General features: G+C 50.6%; 1 protein-coding gene and 1 long non-coding RNA gene across 3 annotated transcripts in view; one reads left to right on the forward strand and one right to left on the reverse strand.

The window, feature by feature from the left end:
- igfbp2a (insulin-like growth factor binding protein 2a) overlaps positions 1–18,990 on the reverse strand; it is a 239,665-nt gene extending 220,675 nt beyond the window's left edge. Inside the window, exon 1 of the mRNA XM_072580051.1 lies at positions 18,550–18,990. Within this exon, the coding sequence (XP_072436152.1) occupies positions 18,550–18,922 (373 nt within the window). The 5' untranslated portion in view covers positions 18,923–18,990. The remainder of the gene's footprint in view (positions 1–18,549) is intronic.
- Positions 16,874–21,818, forward strand: LOC140482506 (uncharacterized). Of its 2 annotated transcripts, none has more exons than XR_011961732.1 (3): positions 16,874–17,028; positions 20,352–20,459; positions 21,466–21,818. It is a non-coding gene; the product is annotated as an uncharacterized lncRNA (long non-coding RNA). The 2 variants fall into 2 exon arrangements; XR_011961731.1 differs by lacking the exon at positions 16,874–17,028 and adding an exon at positions 17,625–17,855.
- Positions 21,819–22,053: the final 235 nt, after the last annotated feature.

Here is a 22,053-nt window from a genome sequence, read left to right on the forward strand (position 1 = left end):
ACAGTGACCCTCGTACCCACATTGACCCCCTGTACACACAGTGACCCCTGTACACACAGTGACCCCTGTACACACAGTGACCCCTTGTACACACAGTGACCCCTGTACACAGTGACCCCCGTACACAAAGTGACCCCCGTACACACAGTGACCCGTGTACACACAGTGACCCCCGTACACACAGTGATCCCCGTACACACAGTGACCCGTGTACACACAGTGACCCCCGTACACACAGTGACCCGTGTACACACAGTGATCCCCGTACACACAGTGACCCCCGTACACACAGTGACCCCCGTACACACAGTGACCCCTGTACACACAGTGACCCCCGTACACACAGTGACCCCCGTACACACAGTGACCCCCGCACTCAGTAACCCCTGTACCCACAGTGACCCCTGTACACAGTGACCCCAGTACACACAGTGACCCCAGTACACACAGTGACCCCCGTACTCAGTAACCCCTGTACCCACAGTAACCCCTGTACACAGTGACCCCAGTACACACAGTGACCCCAGGACACACAGTGACCCCAGGACACACAGTTACCCCTGTACACACAGTGACCCCAGGACACACAGTGACCCCAGGACACACAGTGACCCCAGGACACACAGTGACCCCCGTACTCAGTAACCCCTGTACACACAGTGACCCCAGGACACACAGTGACCCCTGTACACACAGTGACCCCAGGACACACAGTGACCCCAGGACACACAGTGACCCCTGTACACGCAGTGACCCGCACACACACAGTGACCCCTGTACAGAGTGACCCCTGTATACACAGTGACCCCCGTACCCACAGTGACCCCCGTACTCACAGTGACCCCCTGTACACACAGTGACCCCCGTACACACAGTGACCCCCTGTATACACAGTAACCCCCGTACACACAGTGACCCCCGTACCCAAATGACCCCCCGTACACACAGTGACCCCCATACCCACAGTGACCCCCATACCCACAGTGACCCCCTGTACACACAGTGACCCCTGTACACACAGTGACCCCCTGTACACACAGTGACCCCCTGTACACACAGTGACCCCCGTACACACAGTGACCCCCTGTACACACAGTGACCCCAGTACACACAGTGACCCCTGTACACACAGTGACCCCAGTACACACAGTGACCCCCTGTATACACAGTGACCCCAGTACACACAGTGACCCCTGTACAAACAGTGACCCCAGTACACACAGTGACCCCCTGTATACACAGTGACCCCAGTACACACAGTGACCCCTGTACACACAGTGACCCCAGTACACACAGTGACCCCCTGTATACACAGTGACCCCAGTACACACAGTGACCCCTGTACACATAGTGACCCCTGTACACATTGACCCCCTGTACACACAGTGACCCCCTGTATACACAGTGACCCCAGTACACACAATGACCCCTGTACACACAGTGACCCCCTGTACACATAGTGACCCCCGTACACACAGTGACCCCTGTACACACAGTGACCCCCTGTACACACAGTGACCCCTGTACACACAGTGACCCCTGTACACGCAGTGACTCCCTTACACACAGTGACCCCCTGTACACACAGTGACCCCTGTACACACAGTGACCCCCGTACACACAGTGACCCCCCGTACACACAGTGAACCCTGTACACACAGTGACCCCAGTACACACGGTGACCCCTGTACACACAGTGACCCCCAGTACACACAGTGACCCCAGTACACACAGTGACCCCTGTACACGCAGTGACCCCTGTACACGCAGTGACCCCTGTACACGCAGTGACCCCCGTACACACAGTGACCCCCGTACCCACAGTGACCCCTTGTACACATAGTGACCCCAGTACACACAGTGAACCCTTAACACACAGTGACCCCCGTACCCACAGTGACCCCCGTACCCACAGTGACCCCCGTACTCACAGTGACCCCCGTACTCACAGTGACCCCCGTACTCACAGTGACCCCCTGTACACACAGTAACCCCCTGTACACACAGTGCCCCCTGTACACACAGTGCCCCCTGTACACACAGTGACCCCTTGTACAAACAGTGACCCCTGTACACACAGTGACCCCCTGTACACACAGTGACCCCTTGTACACAGTGACCCCTGTACACACAGTGACCCCCTGTACACACAGTGACCCCTGTACACACAGTGACCCCCTACACACAGTGACCCCTGTACACGCAGTGACCCCTGTACACGCAGTGACCCCCGTACTCAGTAACCCCTGTACACACAGTGACCCCAGTACACACAGTGACCCCCGTACACACAGTGACGCCCCGTACACACAGTGACCCCTGTACACGCAGTGACCCCCTGTACACACAATGACCCCCTGTACACGCAGTGACCCCCTGTACACGCAGTGACCCCCGTACTCAGTAACCCCTATACACACAGTGACCCCAGTACACACAGTGACCCCCTGTACACACAGTGACCCCTGTACACACAGTGACGCCCCGTACACTCAGTGACCCCTGTACACGCAGTGACCCCCTGTACACACAGTGACCCCTGTACACACAGTGACCCCTGTACACAGAGTGACCCCCGTACACACAGTGACCCCCTGTACACACAGTAACCCCAGTACACACAGTGACCCCTGTACCCACAGTGACCCCCGTACACACAGTGACCCCCTGTACACACAGTGACCCCCGTACACACAGTGACCCCTGTACACACAGTGACCCCCGTACACACAGTGACCCCCGTACACTCAGTGACCCCTGTACACACAGTGACCCCCTGTACACACAGTGACCCCCGTACACACAGTGACCCCCTGTACACAGAGTGACCCCCTGTACCCACAGTGACCTCCCGTACCCACAGTGATCCCTGTACCCACAGTGACCTCCCGTACACACAGTGACCCCTGTACCCACAGTGACCCCCGTACACACAGTGACCCCCGTACACACAGTGACCCCCGTACACACAGTGTGTTGCTGGAAGTTTTGTCCTGTCACAGTGGAGTACTCTCTGCTCAAATGCAGCTCACACAGAGTGCAGCATAGAGCAGACAGGAATAATTACCCAAACAACCGGTGAGACTATCTCACAACTGGACTTGTTGTGGCAAGACATCCAACAAACACTATCCTCCAAGATCTGGAAGAGGCCCTTCAGCCCTTCAAGCCTGAGCTGATCCAAATGTACTGTCTAAACCTGTCGGTCAGTTCCTAAGCATCTGTATCCCTCTGCTCCCCACCTACTCATACATCTGTCCAGATGCATCTTAAATGAATCTCCCGTGCCGAGGCTGTAAGGTTTGTTTGTTTGTTTGTAGTACATTTATTGGGATTACATATTTCCACTTCTGACTGGGGGAGGGTGAGCAGCCAGAAGTCTAACAGTAAAGCCATATCCTCTTGTTCCTCACATAGGTGTAAAATGCCTGAGGGGTTTTCCACAATCCTACTCGTTAAAGCTTTCTCATTCCCCCTTCTAGCTCTCCTAAGTCCATTCTTCAGTTCCTTCCTGACTACCTTATAACCTTCTAGAGCCCTGTCTGATCCTTGTCTCCTCAACCTTAAGCTTCCTTCTTCCTCTTGACTAGATGTTCCACATGGAGAAAGTGAGGACTGCAGATGCTGGAGATCAGAGCTGAAAATGTGTTGCTGGAAAAGCACAGGTCAGGCAACATCCAAGGAACAGGAATCTGGATGTTCCACATCCCTTGTCACCCAAGGTTCCTTCACCCTACCATCCATTCCTTGTCTCAATGGGACAAACCTATCCAGTACTATCAGCAAGTGCTCCCTAAACAACCTCCATATTTCTGTCATGAATTTCCCCAAGAATACCTGTTCCCAATCTTGGCACCCTAGTTCCGTCCTAATAGCACTGTAATCCCCCCTCCCCCAGTTAAACACTTTCCCATACTGGCTGCTCCTATCCCTCTCCATGAGTATAGTAAAGGTCAGGGAGTTATGATCACTATCACCGAAATGCTCTCCCATTGAGAGATCTGACACCTGGCCTGGTTCGTTGCCAAGCACCAAATCCAATATGGCCTCCCCTCTAGTCGGCTTATCTACACATGGACTCAGGAACCCTCCCAGGACACAACCAACAAAAACTGCTCCATCCAAACTATCTGAATTAAGGAGGTTCCAATCAATATGAGTGAAGTTAAAGTCACCCATAACAACAACCCTGTTACTCCTGCACATTTCCAAAATCTGCCTCCCAATCTGCTCCTCCGTGTCTCTGTTGCTATTGAGGGGCCTGTAGAAAGCTCCCAATAAAGTGACTGCTCCTTTCCTGTTTCTGCCTTCCACCCGGACTGACTCTGTCGACAAACCCTCCTCAATGACCTCCCTTTCTGCAGCTCTGATACTATCCCTGATTAGCAAAGCCACTCCCCCACCTCTTTTACCTCCCTCCCTATTCCTTTTGAAACATCTAAACCTTTTTGGATGTAGGTTTGCTCGCTGAGCTGCAAGGTTCATTTCCAAGCGTGTCGTTACCTTACTAGGTAACATCTTCAGTGGGCCTCAGGCGAAGCAATGCTGAAAATTCTTGCTTTCTATTTATATTTTTGGGTCGGTGATGTCATTTCCTGTGGCCAAGGTTGGTCAAGGAGCTACAACAAAGACTAAAACACTTAGTAGAAGTCTCACAATACTCCATCCACTCCATCCAAGAATTCCTGAAGACCAAAGACATTAAGGTAGAAGAGGATGAAATAATGGTCTCCTTTGATGTGACAGCCCTGTTTACATCAATAAACATTAACCTGGCCAAGGAAACACTGACTACACTACTAGAAGGCCAAAGACACATACACCAAACACCACCAACTGCATCAGCAAGGACAGTATCGCCAAGCTCGCGGACTTATGCCTTACCACCCACTCATCTTCAACAACAAAACCTACAGACAAACCAACGGAACACCCATGGGATCTCCGATATCAGGGTTCTTAGCAGAGGCAGTAATGCAGAGACTCAAAGTAGTAAGGGTATGGAATGCTTTGCCTGCAACAGTAGTAGATTTGCCAAGTTTAAGTGCATTTAAGTTGTCATTGGACAAGCATATGGACGTTAATGGAATAGTGTAGGTGGGATGGGCTTCAGGTTAGTATGACAGGGCGGCGCAACATCGAGGGCCGAAGGGCCTGTACTGCGCTGGAATGTTCTATGTTCTATGTTCTATGTTCTATGTTCAAACAGCTCTGCCAACCATCCAACCCAAACTCTGGGTCTGCTCCATGGATGACACCTTTATCATCACTAAACGAAAAAAGTTAGAGGAAACCTTCAATCCCATCAATAATCCCCTTAACTGGCATAAAATTCACTAAAAAGGAGGAAAACAACAACAAACTGTCATTCCTAGATGTCACAGTCGAGTGAACAGTCAATGGGGAACTTCAAACCAGCATCTACAGGAAAACAACACATACTGACCAAATATTGAACTACAGAAGTAATCATCCCAAAACCCACAAATGAAGCTGCATCAGAACATTATTTCAATGAGCTACCACACACTGCAGCACAGAGGAACTATGCAGAGCAGAGGAAAATCACCTGTACAGTGTAATCAAAAACAATGGCTGCCCAATGAACACAGTCCGTAGATTTCTCAGCAACAAACCCAAACAAGCTGACAAAACCCATCCAGAAACCCTAGCCACTCTCCCCTACATCAAAGACATGTCTGAAATGACTGCCAGACTACTCAGACCCCTTGGCATCATGGTAGCCCACAAACCCCCCCAACACACTAAAACAGCAGCTAATGAACTTGGAAGACCCTATACAGACACCAAGCAAATCTAATGTCATTTACAAAATACCGTGTGAGAACTGCAACAAACACCACATTGGACAAACAGGCAGAAAACTAGCCACCAGGATACATGAATATCAACTAGACACAAAAAGACATGACCCTCTCTCACTAATATCCCTACATATGGACGAGGAAGGACACCACTTTGACTGGGACAACACATCCATCCTAGGCCAAGCCAAACAGAGACATGCACGAAAATTCCTAGAAGCATGGCATTCCAGCCGGAACTCTGTCAACAAACACATGGACTTGGACCTGATTTACCACCCCCTGAGAAAGAAAACAGGAAATGACATCACCATACGAAATCACATTACCACAGGAAATGACATCACCAACCAAAAGAAACCCAAACATATAAATAGAAAGCAGGAATCACCAGCAGTGCTTTGTCTGGAGGCTCACTGAAGGTGTTACCTGGTAATGTGACAAAACGTCTGGAAATGAACCTTCCAGCTCAGCGAGCAAACCTCCATCCAGAACCTTCTTCCCCACCTTCTGGCTGAAGAGATTTCTCCTCATCTCAGTTCTAAAGGGTTGCCCCTTCACTCGAAGGCTGTGCCCTTTGGTCCCAGTCTCTCATTCTGCTGGAAACACCTTCTCCATGTCCTCTCTATCCAGGCCTCTCAGTATTCTGTACATTTCAATTAGGTCCCCCTCACCATTCTAAACTCCAGCGAGTACAGACCCAGAATCCTCAAATCACTCCACATATGACAAACCCTTCATCCCTGGGATCATTCTTGTAAACCTTCGCTGGACCCCCTCCATTGCCAGCACATCGTTCCTTAGATACGGGGCCCAAAACTGCTCTCAATATTCCAAATGAGCTTTGACCAAAGGCTTATAGGGTCTCAGCAATACGTTTCTGATCTTGTACTCTAGCCCTGTTGAACAGGGGTTGAAAGGAGTAGTTTGTTTCCAGGCAAAGTGACCTCCAGCAAATGAGAGGCCTTTAAAAGTGAGATAGCTAGAGTTCAAGGTCTATATGTTCATGTGAGGGTGAAGGGCGAGGTTGGCAGGAATAGGGAACCCTGGATGACAAAGAGATATTGTGGCTTTGACCAGAAAAAATGGAGGGCACATGGCTCAGATACAGTCAGCTGGGATCAAGGGAATCCCTGGAGGTATACATGGAATACAGAGTTTACTGAGGAAGGAAATCAGGAGGGTGAAAAGGGGGCACAAAAATAGCCTTGGCTGAGAAGATCAGGGTGAATCCAAAGAGGTTCTTTAAGTATATTAAAGGGAAAAGAATAGCGAGAGAATAGGACCCCTCAAGGACCAAAGTGGACGTGTCTGTGTAGAACCGCAGGAGATGGGTGAGGTCCTCAGTGAATATTTCTCCTCTGTGTTTACCATGGAGAAAGACAAGAAGACCTGGGAACTTGGGTAACTTAGTGGTGATGTCTTGGGGACAGACAATATCACAGAGGAGGAGGTGTTGGATGTATTAGAATTCATGAAGGTGGATACATCTCTTGGTCCTGACCAGATACATCCAAGAACCCTGCAAGAGGCTGGAGAAGAAACTGCAGGGCCCCTGGCTGATATTTTTACATCAACGTTAGCCAGGGGTGAGGTCTCAAAAGACTGGAGGATAGTGAATGTTGTGCCCTTATTCAAGTAAGGCTGCAAAGAAAACCCTGGGAATGATAGCCCAGTCAGCTTAACATGTGTGCTGGGTAAGTTACAAGGGAAGGTTCTAAGGGGTAAGACATACATGCATTTGGAAAGACAGGGCTTGATTACGAATAGTCAGGATGGCTTTGTGAGTGGGAGACCATGTCTCATAGGTTTGTTAGAGTTCTTTGATGAAGTGACCAGGAAGGTTGATGAGGGCAGGCCAGTAGATGTAGCCTTTATGGACTTCAATAAGGCCTTTGATAAGGTTCCACATGCGGGAGCTGGCAAATTGGATACACAATTGGTTTGAGGTTAGGAAGCAGAGAGTAATAGTGGAAGGATCCTTGTTGGACTGGAGGCCTGTGACCAGTGGAGTGCCTCAGGGGTTGGTGCTGGGCCCACTGCTGTTTGTTATTGATATCAATGATTTGGATGAGAATGTACAAGGGATGATTAGTAAGTTTGCAGATGACACTAAAGTAGGTGGTATCGTGGACAGCGAGGAAGGTTCTCAGAAATTGCAGCAGGACCTGGATCAGCTGGGGAAGTGGGCCGAGAAATGGCAAATGGAGTTTAATATAGATAAGGGTGACGGCTTGTATTTTGGAAAGTTAAATCAAGGCAGGAGTTTCGTGGTGAATGGCAGGGCCTTAAGGAGTGTAGTGGAACAGAGGGACCTTGGGGTTGAGGTGCACGGTTCTCTGAAAGTGGAGTCCCAGGTAGACAGGGCAGTGAAGAAGGGTTTTGGCTGACTGGCCTTCATCAGTCTGGGCATTGAGTATAGAAGTTGGGAAGTTATGTTGCAGTTGTACAGGACGTTGGTGAGGCTGCACTTGGAGTATTGTGTTCAATTTTGGTCACCTTGCTATAGGAAGGATGTTATTAAACTGGAAAGAGTGTGGAAGAAATTTAAAAGGATGTTACTCAAGGGTGTGAGTTATAGAGAGAGGGTGGACAAGCTAGGACCTTTCTCTTTAGAGCACAAGGAGACTGAGGGGGGAATCTTATAGAGGTGTATAAGATCATGAGAGGCACGGATAGGGTCAATGCACTCAGTCTTTTTCCCAGGGTTGGGGAATCACAGACTAGAGGGCATCATAGAACATAGAACATAGAACATAGAACAATACAGCACAGAACAGGCCCTTCGGCCCACGATGTTGTGCCGAACTTCTAACCTAGATTAAGCACCCATCCATGTACCCATCCAAATGCCACTTAAAGGTCGCCAAAGATTCTGACTCTACCACTCCCACGGGCAGCGCATTCCATGCCCCCACCACTCTCTGGGTAAAGAACCCACCCCTGACATCTCCCCTATACCTTCCACCCTTCACCTTAAATTTATGTCCCCTTGTAACACTCTGTTGTACCCGGGGAAAAAGTCTCTGACTGTCTACTCTATCTATTCCTCTGATCATCTTATAAACCTCTATCAAGTCACCCCTCATCCTTCGCCGTTCCAACGAGAAAAGGCCGAGAACTCTCAGCCTATCCTCGTACGACCTATTCTCCATTCCAGGCAACATCCTGGTAAATCTTCTCTGCACCCTCTCCAAAGCTTCCACATCTTTCCTAAAGTGAGGCGACCAGAACCAGAAATCAGTTTAAGGTTAGAGGGGAAAGAATAAAAGGGAACCTGAGGGGTAACACTTTTACACAGAGGGTGGTACGCATATGGAATGAGCTGCCAGCGGAAGTGGTTGAGGCGGGTACATTAACAACATTTAAAAGGCATTTGGACAAATACATGGATAGGAAAGGATTAGAAAGATATGGGCCAAGTGCAGGGAAATGGGGTTAGAGTGGATAGATAGTTTGGTTGGAATGGACCAGTTTGGGCCAAAGGGCCTGTCTCCGTGCTGTAGGGGGCCTGTGATTCTGTGAGAGGGTGGTTTGTGTGTGAAATGAACCTCCTGAGGGAGTGGTGGGTGTGAATAGAGTTACAATGTCTACAAGACATTTGGATAAGGACATGAATAGGAAAGGTTTGGAGGGATATGGCTCCCTGACTCTAAGACGGTTGTAGGCTGCAGGAAGAAGTAGATGAGGTAGGCAGATGGGTAGACCATGGGCAGATGGTATTTGATCCTGAAAAGTGCGAGGTGATGCACTTTCAGAGAAGATCCAAGATGAAGGAATATTTAATGAGTGGAAGGACACAGGGCAGCTTCGAGGAAGAGGGACCATGCTGTAATTATTCGCAGATCCCTGAAATCAGCAGAGCTCAGGAATACGATAACTCAGAAGGCATATGGGACAGTTGCTTTCGTCAGTCATGGTACAGAGTATGAGAGCAATGAGGTAATGGTGGAGTTGGACAGAGCTTTGGCCAGACCACAGTTGGAGTACAGTGTGTAGTTCTAACTGCCTCATTACTACAGGAAGGATGGGACAGCACTGGAGGGGGTACCAACAAGATTCACCAGGATGTTGCCTGGAGTGAAGAGATTAAATCGGATTGGATTGTTTTCTTTTGAGCAGAGAAGAGGGGTATGAACAGGGTAAACAGAGAGCAGCTGTTCCCTTGGTCTAAGGGTCAATCGCAAGAGGGCATAGTTTTAGGGTAGGGGGCAGGAGATTCAGAGGGGATTTGGGAAAATCTGTTTCACTCAGTCAGTGGTGGGAATGTGAACCACACTGCCTGGGAAGGTAGTAGAGGCTGGAAATCTTGCAATCACTTGAAATATCATAACTTGCAAGGATTTGGGACAGGTGTAGGAAATTAGGATTAGTGTGTCTTTAGTGATAGTTATGTTGAAGAAGACTCGATGGGCAAAGGGGCCTTTTCTGCACTGTCTGAATCTGTGACAATGCCCTCAGTTCCTTTGTCCTGATCACCATCATAAATCATGAATAGTTGTGGTCCCAACACTGACCCCTGCGGAACTCCACTAGTCACCAGCTGCCATCCTGAAAAAGCCCCCTTTATCCCCGTTCTCTGCCTTCTGCCAGTCAGCCAATCCTCTATCCAGGCCAGTACCTTGTCCCTAATACCATGGGCTCTCACCTTATTTAGCAACCGCCTGTGCAGCAACTTGTCAAAGACCTTCGGGAAATCCAAACAGATCACACCCTCTGGCTCGCCTTTGCCTAAGTTGAGTGTTAACTCCTGAACAAATCCTAACAGATGTGTCAGGTATGACCTCCCGTTGATAAAGCTGTGCTGACTCCGCCCTATTCTCCCCTGTGCTTCCAAGTACTCCACAATCTCATCCTCAATAACGGGCTGGAAAATCTGACCAATGACCAAGGTCGGGCGAACCAGCCTATAGGTTCCTGTCTTCTGCCTTCCTCCCTTCTTAAACAGGAGGATGACATTAAACATTATCCAGTCCTCTGGGACCCTCCCTGAATCCAGTGACTCCTGAAAGATCTCCACCAATGCTGCTCCCATCTCCTCAGCTCTCCCCTTCAGGATCATGGGGTGGAGGTTATTCCCCAGCACCTTCTCCTTAGTGATGGCCACTACACACACCTCTGCCCCCAACTCTTTTGAAGTTCTGGTGTGCTGCTGGTGTCTTCCACAGGGAAAACAGATGCAAAATATCTAGTCAGATCCTCTGCCATTTCTCTGTTCCCCATTACTATTTCCCCAGCCTCAATTTCCAGCAGACCAATGTCCATTCTTACCTCTCTTTTACTTTTTAAGATATCTCAAAACACTCTTGCAGTCTTTTTTTTCTGTTACTAGCTAACTTACCTTCAACTTCTCACCCTTATTGCTTTTTTAGTTAAAAATCCCACAACACCAGGTTATAGTCCAACAGGTTTATTTGGAAGCACCAGGTTTCGGAGCACTGCTCCTTCATCAGGTGGTTGTGGAGAATAATATTGTAAGACACAGAATTTATAGCAAATGTTTACAGTGTGATGTAACTGAAATGATATATTGGAAAGTTCCCTTGAGATTGTAAATGTAAAAAAGGTTTTGCGATTTACATATGAAAGAACTGAAACAACATGGTCATTCGAAAAGATGAGAGACTTAACAAACAATTCAGGTCTTTTCCAATATATCATTTCAGTTACATCACAGTGGGCGGTGATAGTGCACACTGCTGCTCCTGCACTCTGTCATAGAGTCATAGTCATAGGGATGTACAGCATGGAAACAGACCCTTCGGTCCAACCTGTCCATGCTGACCAGATATCCCAACCCAATCTAGTCCCACCTGCCAGCACCCGGCCCATATCCCTCCAAACCCTTCCTATTCATATACCCATCCAAATGCCTCTTACATGTTGCAATTGTACCAGCCTCCACCACATCCTCTGGCAGCTCATTCCATACACGTACCACCCTCTGTGTGAAAAAGTTGCCCCTTTGGTCTCTTTTATATCTTTCCCCTCTCACCCTAAACCTATGCCCTCTAGTTCTGGACTCCCCGACCGCAGTGAAAAGACTTTGTCTATTTATCCTATCCGTGCCCCTCATAATTTTGTAAACCTCTATAAGGTCACCCCTCAGCCTCCAATGCTCCAGGGAAAACAGCCCCAGCCTGTTCAGCCTCTCCCTGTAGCTCAGATCCTCCAACCCTGGCAACATCCTTGTAAATCTTTTCTGAACCCTTTCAAATTTCACAACATCTTTCCAATAGGAAGGAGACCAGAATTGCACACAATATTCCAACAGTGGCCTAACCAATGTCCTGTACAGCCACAACATGACCTCCCAACTCCTGTACTCAATACTCTGACCAATAAAGGAGCGCATACCAAACACCTTCTTCACTATCCTATCTACCTGCGTCTCCACTTTCAAGGAGCTATGAACCTGCACTCCAAGGTCTCTTTGGTCAGCAACACTCCCTAGGACCTTACCACTTACTCAGTATCTGACCTTGTGCTGTCCCTGTCCTGGGAGTGTTTGATGGGGACAGTGTCGAGGGAGCTTTACTCTGTATCTAACCCCGTGCTGTCCCTGTCCTGGGAGTGTTTGATGGGGACAGTGTCGAGGGAGCTTTACTCTGTATCTAACCCCATGCTATCCCCATCCTGGAGTGTTTGATGTTCAGGAACTGAAGCCTAATGTCACGTGTTGCCTGTATGTACAGGTAACAGAGCCTGTTTTTGTGTTTTCTGTGTATCTACAGCTCCTTTGATCATGGGCACGGTGAAATAAACAGGTGGTTAATGATTGAAGCACTTTTAGGAGACTCCATTAATCATTTGTAGGCCATTCCTGAGATTATTTGTATTTTTGTAGTACTTAGGGTTTTTATTTTCACAGCTCTCTCTGTCTTTCTCTCTCTCTCTTAGACTCTTCCAAGAACAATATTCAGTTAGCCCTTCTCCCTCTCTGCATTCCACCCTCCAACACTCAGTGCTCTCTGTGAACTGTCACCAGCCACACACTGTATGGAGTTACTGGGTCAGTGATTTAACCCTGTCCAGCCACAGAGGAAGTGAGGAGGCAGTGTGGGAGAGAGGCTAGAGAATTTGAAGAGAGGGGAGCAGTTCAGAGGTCAGGGGCTAAGAGAGGGCTGTTAGGAGGCATCGCGGAGTCATTTGGAGGTCAGTGAGTGAGTGAGAGCTGGGAGACAACAAGGTGACAGTGGTGACACTATACAGGGGCAGTGAGCACTCAAGGATCCGCGATGGGGGTGGGGAGGATCCCGACGATAAATGGGATCTTCCCCTGCCACAGTTTGTGAGCGCGGAAGAGGAGAGCGGGTGAACAGTTTAAATGGCATTAAGCTTCTGCAGAAAGGAGCTTTGTCTCTGCTGAACGTGGGAGAGCTTGCCAGTGTCTTTCTTCCCCTGCCCATTGCCCTGCGCTCCATCACCGAGTTGGGGAGGGGTGGGGGGCAGAGGAGGGAGAATGTAGGAATGCAGAGATCCCAGTGTGAACAGACGGTGGGCGGGAGAGCTGGGAGTGGGGGGTGGGAGATTGGCCATTCTGCAAGCCAGTGTTATTTCTGTTCAGAGTCTTGGCACAGCCTGTAACAAAGACCATGACCCCAGTCCCACTCACAGATCATGTTCGCTGTGTAACTACCAAATCCCCCACCCCCAACCCCTCCCCCTCCCTACCTCCCTCTCCACTTGACTGAACATAGGAACAAAGCACATCATTGAGACACAGGCATGGCATGCAATCTCTACTCCTCGATCTCACTCCCTCATCCTCTCTATCCCTCTTCCAGTCTCTCTCACTCTCTCCCACTTCCTCCTCCATGCCCCCTACCCCTTACACACAAGCTGTTTGTTTTAATTCCACCTCCTGAGATGTTTTTCTGGCATTAGTTTTAAAGAGAAATCCCATGAAAACCTGAACCACCTGTGGAGAACCCCCCCACCCACCTCTCCCCCAACACTGGCTCACTTTAAGCTGCCAGCATTACAAACACAATCTCATCTTTCTAGAAGAAAAAGATCAGGCAAATTCAGAACTCAGACTGTGAGACACATGCAACTGTGTGATGCCACAGTGAGTTAAGTTTCTAGAAAATTGGAGGTGTAGTGGACAGTGAAGAGGGTTACCTCAGATTACAACAGGATCTTGACCAGATGGGCCAATGGGCTGAGAAGTGGCAGATGGAGTTTAATTTAGATAAATGTGAGGTGCTGCATTATGGAAAGGCAAAACATAAGAATCCTCCTCATTGCCTACAGTTCAGCCTTCAACACTATTATCCCCTCGAGACTGATTACTAAACTTAGTGATCTCGGACTAAGCCCCACTCTCTGCAACTGGATCCTCAGTTTCCTGACCCACAGGCCACAATCAGTGAAGATTGGGGACAATATTTCATCCTCACTAACACTCAACACTGGAGCCCCCCAAGGGTGCGTACTCAGCCCCCTACTGTACTCACTGTGTACCCATGGCTGTGTCGCCAAATACCAGACTAATGCCATTTACAAGTTCGCTGATGACACCACCATAGTCGGTCAAATCTCAGATGGTGATGAAACAGACTACAGACGGGAGATGGAAGACCTGGAAAAATGGTGCACTGAGAACAACCGAGCTCTCAATGCCGGCAAAACCAAGGAACTCATTATTGACCTTCGGCAGGATGTTACTCATGACCCCCTACACAGTAACAGCACAGAGGGGGAACAAGTGGAGAGGGTCAAGCTCCTGGGAGTGGTCATCCACAACAAGCTTTCTTGGACTCTTCATGTGGACGCACTGGTTACAAGGGCCCAACAACGTCTCTTCTTCCTCAGGCAGCTGAGGAAATTTGGGATGACAGCAAATACCCTTGCCAACTTTTATAGGTGCCCCATCGAGAGCATTCTGTCTGGATGTATCACTACCTGGTATGGTAACTGTACCATTCAAGATCAGAGTCTGTTACAGAGAGTGGTGAACTCGGCCCAGACAATCACAAAGGCCAACCTCCCATCTATAGAATCCATCTACCAGGCCCGCTGTCAAGGAAAGGCCGCCAGCATTCTCAAAGATCCATCCCACCCTGGCAATGTTTTTCTACAACCTCTACCATCGGGGAGAAGGTACAGAAGCTTGAACACATGCACCAGCCGGTTTCAAAACAGTTTCTACCCGACTGTTGTTAGAATACTGAGTGGACTCTCAAACTCTTAACATTCACCTGTCCCTGTGTTTTTGATTTTGCTGCTGTTTCCCTATTATTTACTATCGATGTTACTTAACTCTGTGATCTGCCTGTACTGCTCACGAAACAAAGCTTTTCACTGTGCCTCGGTACACGTGACAATAAATTCATTTCAAAACAGGGCAGATTTACACATTTAATGGTAAGGTCTTAGGGAGTGTTGCTGAACAAAGAGACCTTGAAGTGCAGGTTCATAGCTCCTTGAATGTGGAGTCACAGGTAGATATGATTGTGAGGAAGGTGTTTCGTATGCTTATTGGTCAGTGAGTATAGGAATTGGGAGGTCATGTTGCAGCTGTACAGGACATTGTATAGGACAATACAGCATTCAATTCTGGTCTCCCTCCCTTGGGCAGTACGGTGGCTCAGTGGTCAGCACTGCTGCTTCACAGCACTAGGGTCCCTGGTTCAATACCAGTCTCGGGCGACTGTCTGTGTTGAGTTTGCAAATTCTCCCCAAATTTGTGTGGGTTTCCTCCCACCATCCAAAAATGTGCAGGTTTGGTGAATCAGCCATTGCTAAATTACCCATAGGGTAGGTTATTAGTTAGGGGTAAATATGGGGTAACGGAATGTGTCTGGGTGGGTTAGTCTTTTGTGGACTTGGGCCAAAGGGCCTGTTCCAACACTGGAGGGATTCTAATTCTAAATTCTATCGGAAAGATGTTGTAAAACATGAAAGGGTTCAGTAAAGATTTACAAGGAATTGGCCAGGGCTGGAGGGTTTGAGCTATAGGGATAGACTGGGGCTGCTTTTCTTGGAGCATTGGAGGCTGAGGACCAATCTTATAGAGGTTTATAAAATCCTGAGACCGTAGGAGCAGAAATTAGGCCATTCAGCCCATCGGGTCTGCCTGCCATTCAATCCTGGCTGATAAGTTTCTCACCCCCATTCTCCCGCTTTCTCCCCCGAACCCTTGATCCTCTTGACAATCAGGAACCTATCTAGCTCTGTCTTAAACAGACTCAATGACCTGCCCCCCCCCCCCCCCCCCACACCCTTCTGTGGGAATGAATTCCACAGATTCCCCACTCTCTGACTGAAGACGTTTCTCCTTCTCTCCATTCTAAAAGGCCTTCCCTTTACTCTAAGGCTGTGTCCTCGGGTCCTAGTCTCTCCTTCCGATGGAAACACCTTCCCAGCATCCACTCTGTCCAAGTCATTCTAATTGTCTAAGTTTCAATGAGATCTCCCTTCATCTTCTAAACCCCGTCAAGGAGAAGCCCAGAGTCCACAAACGTTCCTCATCTGTTAAGCCTTTCATTCCTGGGACCATTCTCGTGAACTTCCTCTGTACCCACTCCAGGGCCGGTACATCCTTCTTGACATATGGGGCCCCAAACTGCGACATTACTCCAAATGTGGTCTGACCAGAGCCTTCTAGACCCTCAGAGGTACATCCCTGCTTTTATATTCTAGTCCTCTCGAGATGAATGACAACATTGTATTTGCCTTCCTAAACTACCGACTCAACCAGCAAGGTAATCCTGGAGAGAATCCCGGACTCGGACTCCCAAGTCCCTTTGTACTTCAGATTTCTGAATTTTCTCTCCGTTTAGAAAATAGTCTGTCCCTCTGTGTCTGTGCCTCGATCCTTCCCACCAAGGACACAGAGAGAGTGAATAGCCCCAGGGGAAATAGCCTGCCCCTAGCCCCTATCACAGGTCACTTCCCCAGAGTCAGGGAGTCCAAAACTAGCGGGCACTGATTTCAGGTGAGAGGGGATCTAAGGGGCAACCTTTTCACACAGAGGGTGGTACGTGTATGGAATGAGCTGTCAGAGGATGTGGTGGAGGCTGGTATCATTACAACTTTTCGAAGGTACCTGGATGGGTGCGTGAATAGGAAGGGCTTCGAGGGTCTTGGGGCCAAGCGCTGGCAAATAGGACTCAATCAGTTCAGAAAATCTGCTCAGCCTGGCCGAGTGGGATGGAAGGATCTGTACATCTCTATGACTCCAACTCCCCGTCTCTGGGTGAGTTTCCTCTGGGTGCTCCGGTTTCCTCCCACAGTCCAAGTATGAGTAGATTAGGTGGACTGGCCGTGGGAAAAACGCAGGGTTACGGGGATGGAGGGGTTTGCTCTTTGGACGGGCGGTGTGGATTCGATGGGCCAAACGGGCTGCTTCCACACTGCAGGGATTTCATGATTTTATGACTGAAAGTTCGTAAGATTTGCACTTCCCAGTTTAAGCACATATGGAAGCAGCTGGTACAACTAAAGCAATTAAGTTAGCAACCTCGGGTCATCATTGGAGCAGGGAACAGAAATTACTTCCCAAAAGGTTGTAAGGAATGTTCAGACAAGGAGACTATTTTTTCTCAGAACAGTGACAGGAACAATGGATGAGAGCATGCATTGAATCTGGATTCAGAGACTCAGAGCAAAGTTTAATCTCAACTTTAACTCATTCACTGCTGAATTATCACACTCACAGCAAAGTGTTAACATTTGAGATGGGGAGAGGGAGCTATCTGCCTAGGTCAGAATTAGCAGCTAATGAGAGAGTCACTCTGACCTCAGCCATGACAGTATGACCCCTCACCCTGACTGCAGCCAGTGTGACCATTCAGCCCTCACTGTGAACATAGCCCTCACCCGTTTATGTGACTTCCCAACAGCTATTTCCAGAGCATCACTCCGGGCTCCTTTAGTGCTTGAAAGGAGCTATACAAATGCACGCAGTTGTTCGAAGGGGTTAGGTTCCCCCTGAACCTGAGATGTCCCACAGCACCCAGCACCACCCCAGGACCCTCCGCCAGCGGAATGCAGCGAACTCCCGCAGCCTCGTGCCGAAACTCCGTAAAAAGTTTGACTGAACTTTCCCAAGTTGTTCTCTGGGAGCAGGAACAGAGCGGGGAGTCTGCGAGTGGGGCAGGTTCACCCGCAGCCGCTCCCAGGGTGTACACAGAGGGGAGAGGGGAGAGGGTCCGGGGGAGAGGGGAGAGGGTCCAGGGGGAGAGGGGAGAGGGTCCAGGGGGAGAGGGTCCAGGCGGAGAGGGGAGAGGGGAGAGGGTCCAGGCGGAGAGGGGAGAGGGTCCAGGGGGAGAGGGTCCAGGCGGAGAGGGGAGAGGGGAGAGGGTCCAGGCGGAGAGGGGAGAGGGTCCAGGGGGAGAGGGTCCAGGCGGAGAGGGGAGAGGGTCCAGGGGGAGAGGGTCCAGGCGGAGAGGGGAGAGGGTCCAGGGGGAGAGGGTCCAGGCGGAGAGGGGAGAGGGTCCAGGGGGAGAGGGGAGAGGGGAGAGGGTCCGGGGGAGAGGGGAGAGGGTCCAGGGGGAGAGGGTCCAGGGGGAGAGGGGAGAGGGTCCGGGGTAGAGGGGAGAGGGTCCAGGGGGAGAGGGTCCGGGGGAGAGGGGAGAGGGGAGAGGGTCCAGGCGGAGGGGGAGAGGGTCCAGGGGGAGAGGGGAGAGGGGAGAGGGTCCAGGGGGAGGGGAGAGGGTCCAGGGGGAGGGGGGAGGGTCCCGCAGAGAGGGGGGAGGGGGGAGAGGGTCCCGCTTACCGGAGGGGCTGTCCCGGGAGCGGTTGTATTCCAGGTCCCTGCGCCTCCCGCACAGCCCCTGCCCCTGCACCAGGTCCTGCAGCGGGTACTCGGTGTCGGTGCGGGGGTAACAGCGGAGTCCAGCCCCACAGCGGGGGGTGTAGACCCCGCAGGGTTCCCCCAGAGCCCGGGCACAGCTCCAGCAGCAGCCGCAGCCTGGTTCCCGCACAGTCTCCCTGCAGCCTGCTGGAGTGGGGCATCCCGACAACTGCTCGAGCCCGCATGGGGGACATCGGAATGCAACTTCATCCGCCAACAACAACCCCAGGCCCAAGGACACCAGCAGGGGCAGGGCGGCCCCTCCACCGCACAGCAAGATCCCACACAGACCCATTCCCCGCACAGCCAGCAGCAAACTGAGCGGGGCACCGCTGGGTCCTAGTGCCCTTCCCCCTGATCCAGGGGCACCGCTGGGTCCTAGTGCCCTTTCCCCTGATCAAGGGGCACTGCTGGGTCCTAGTGCCCACCCCCTGCTCCAGGGGCACCGCTGGGTCCTAGTGCCCACCCCCTGATCCAGGGGCACTGCTGGGTCCTAGTGCCCTTCCCCCTGCTCCAGGGGCACTGCTGGGTCCTAGTGCCCTTCCCCCTGCTCCAGGGGCACTGCTGGGTCCTAGTGCCCTTCCCCCTGATCCAGGAGCACCGCTGGGTCCTAGTGCCCTTCCCCCTGCTCCAGGGGCACTGCTGGGTCCTAGTGCCCTTCCCCCTGATCCAGGGGCACTGCTGGGTCCTAGTGCCCTTCCCCCTGCTCCAGGGGCACCGCTGGGTCCTAGTGCCCTTCCCCCTGCTCCAGGGGCACTGCTGGGTCCTAGTGCCCTTCCCCCTGATCCAGGGGCACTGCTGGGTCCTAGTGCCCTTCCCCCTGCTCCAGGGGCACCGCTGGGTCCTAGTGCCCTTTCCCCTGATCCAGGGGCACCGCTGGGTCCTAGTGCCCACCCCCTGATCCAGGGGCACCGCTGGGTCCTAGTGCCCATGCCTGGCTACAGCTGCACTGCTAGGTCCTAGTGCCCCCCCCACCCCCCCATCAATCCATGAATGCTACTGTTTCCTCGTGTCCAATGTCCCATTGCAGCACAGCTCTCACCATGCTCTGGAGCCACTGCTGAGTCCTAGCATTACATCGCTGCTAGGCAAAAGTGAGGACTGCAGATGCTGGAACCCAGAGTCTAGATTAGAGAGGTGCTGGAAAAGCACAGCAGGTCAGGCAGCATCCGAGGAGCAGGAAACACTGCTGCTACCGAGTGTCGGCGGTGGAGGGAGGGGGTGTTTGTGGATGTGGGGCCAATCAAGCGGCTGCTTTGTCCTGGATGGTGTTGAGTTTCTTGAGTGTTGTTGGAGCTGCCCCCATCCAGGGCAAGTGGGGAGTATTCCCTCACACTCCGGTCTTGTGCCTTGGAGATGGTGGACAGGCTTTGGGAAGTCAGGTGGGGAGTTCCTCTCCGCAGTATTCCCAGTCTCTGACCTGCTCCTGTAGCCGCTGTGTTTATTCCTGATGAAGGGCTTTTGCCCGAAACGTCGATTTCGCTGCTCATTGGATGCTGCCTGAACTGCTGTGCTCTTCCAGCACCACTCATCCAGTATTTATGTGGGGAGTCCAGATGAGTTTCTGGTCAATGGTTAAGCCCCCAGGATGTCAATAGTGGGGGATTCAGTGATGGTAACACCATTGAGTGTCAAGGGATGGTGGTTAGATTGTCTCTTATTGGAGATGGTCATAGCCTGGTATTTGTGAGGCGTGAATGTAACTTGACATTTTTCATCCTAAGATGTAGATTTCTGCTTTATAAGCAAATCTTCGGTCCTCCTGCCAACTGGAATGGATGTCCCCGGGCTGGTGGATCCGAGTGCCAGCGAAAGATCCACTTCACTGTAAGGTAGGCGCTGGGTCCTAATGCCCCTGACATCACTTCAGGCCAAGGCTGTGCTGGGTCCTAATTCCAACCAGTTTGCCGAATAGGGCAGCAGTGTTCTCATAGTAATTTCACCAGGTCCTAGTCCCTGCTGAATCACAAACAGGGCACTGCCAGCTTCTAGTGCCCACTGGTTTCGGTATCAGAGCAGAACAGGGTACCAGCTTCTATTACCAATAACAAAGGGGGGCATAATGTTAAAGTGAGAGGCAGGAGGATTATAGGGGGTTTGAGGAAGCCCTTTTACACCCAGAGGGTTGTGGGGGTTTGGAATGCACTGCCTGGGAGGGGAGTAGAGGCAGGAAACCTCAAATCTTTTCTAAAGTACTTGGATGAACACTTGAAGTGTCATCACATTCAGGACTATGGAGCTAGTGTGGGAAAGTGGGACTAGTGTGGTACAGAGTGGATGGGCTGAAAGGCCTCTTCTCTACTCTATGATACTATGCCAGCACTCTGATTAGGTTCTGGTCAGCTCAACAGTTGGAGTGTGTTAACAATACAGAGGGAGACAGCTTGAGACTGGGAGAGACAGATTCTCTCTTACACACACACACACACACACACACACTCTGTCTCTCTCACGCTCTCTGGCACTCTATGTCTGTCTCTCTCTCTCTCACACGCACTGTCTCTCTGTCATTCTGTCTCACACACACTCTCTCTCTGTCTGTCTGTCTCTCTCTCTCACTGCCTCTCTCTCTGTCTCTCTCTCTCTCACTGCCTCTCTCTCTCTCTGTCTCTCTCTCTCTCTCTGTCTGTCTGTCTCTCTCTCTCACTGCCTCTCTCTCTCTCTCTCTCTCTCACTGCCTCTCTCTCTCTCTGTCTCTCTCTGTCTCTCTCTCTCTCTCTGTCTCTCTCTCTCTCTCTCTCTGTCTGTCTGTCTCTCTCTCTCACTGCCTCTCTCTCTCTCTCTCTCTGCAATCTGAGTATTGAAACCTGAAGAGAGCTGATTACTTTCTCCCACCAGTTGGTGCCAGCTGTTGCCTTTGACCAATGACTGGGAGACTTTTCCATTTGTGTATCAATCAGCCCGGGACTCCTCTGAAAAACCTTGAAAAGGAGATTGAAGAACAGAAGGCCTTGGGAAGAAAAAGGAGCTTCTCACAAAATTGGATTGCCTATTGCTACTGAACTGTGTGTTTCTGCAAATGTGCATCCACCCAGAGCTCCATTGTTTGTTACTCTGCACCTGGACACGTCTTTGTGGTGGGCAGTAGTTCTTGTTAAGGACTGAAAGCAGGTTAATGTTTCTGTTCACCAGATTCCATCAAACAGATCAATTCAGATTTGTAACCTTTGATTAAATTATTAATGACAGGATCAAGTGTAAAATTTCTGTGCTGAACATTACTAAAAAGAGACACAAAGTTAAGCCTTTTATCTTGGGCACGTTTGGTCCCGAATATGATGGAGATATAGCAGGAGCTGTAGTGATCTGTTAATCAGAGTGAGCTGCTAAAGCTGTGGGCAAGCCGGTCTTGATCGGATTGATCAGGGCGTTGCCATGGCGAATGCAGCAGGGATTGGCAATCTCTAGAACCCTTCCTCAGTGAAG

Source organism: Chiloscyllium punctatum, chromosome 10 (genome assembly GCF_047496795.1).
Source record: "Chiloscyllium punctatum isolate Juve2018m chromosome 10, sChiPun1.3, whole genome shotgun sequence".
Classification (NCBI taxonomy): domain Eukaryota; kingdom Metazoa; phylum Chordata; class Chondrichthyes; order Orectolobiformes; family Hemiscylliidae; genus Chiloscyllium; species Chiloscyllium punctatum.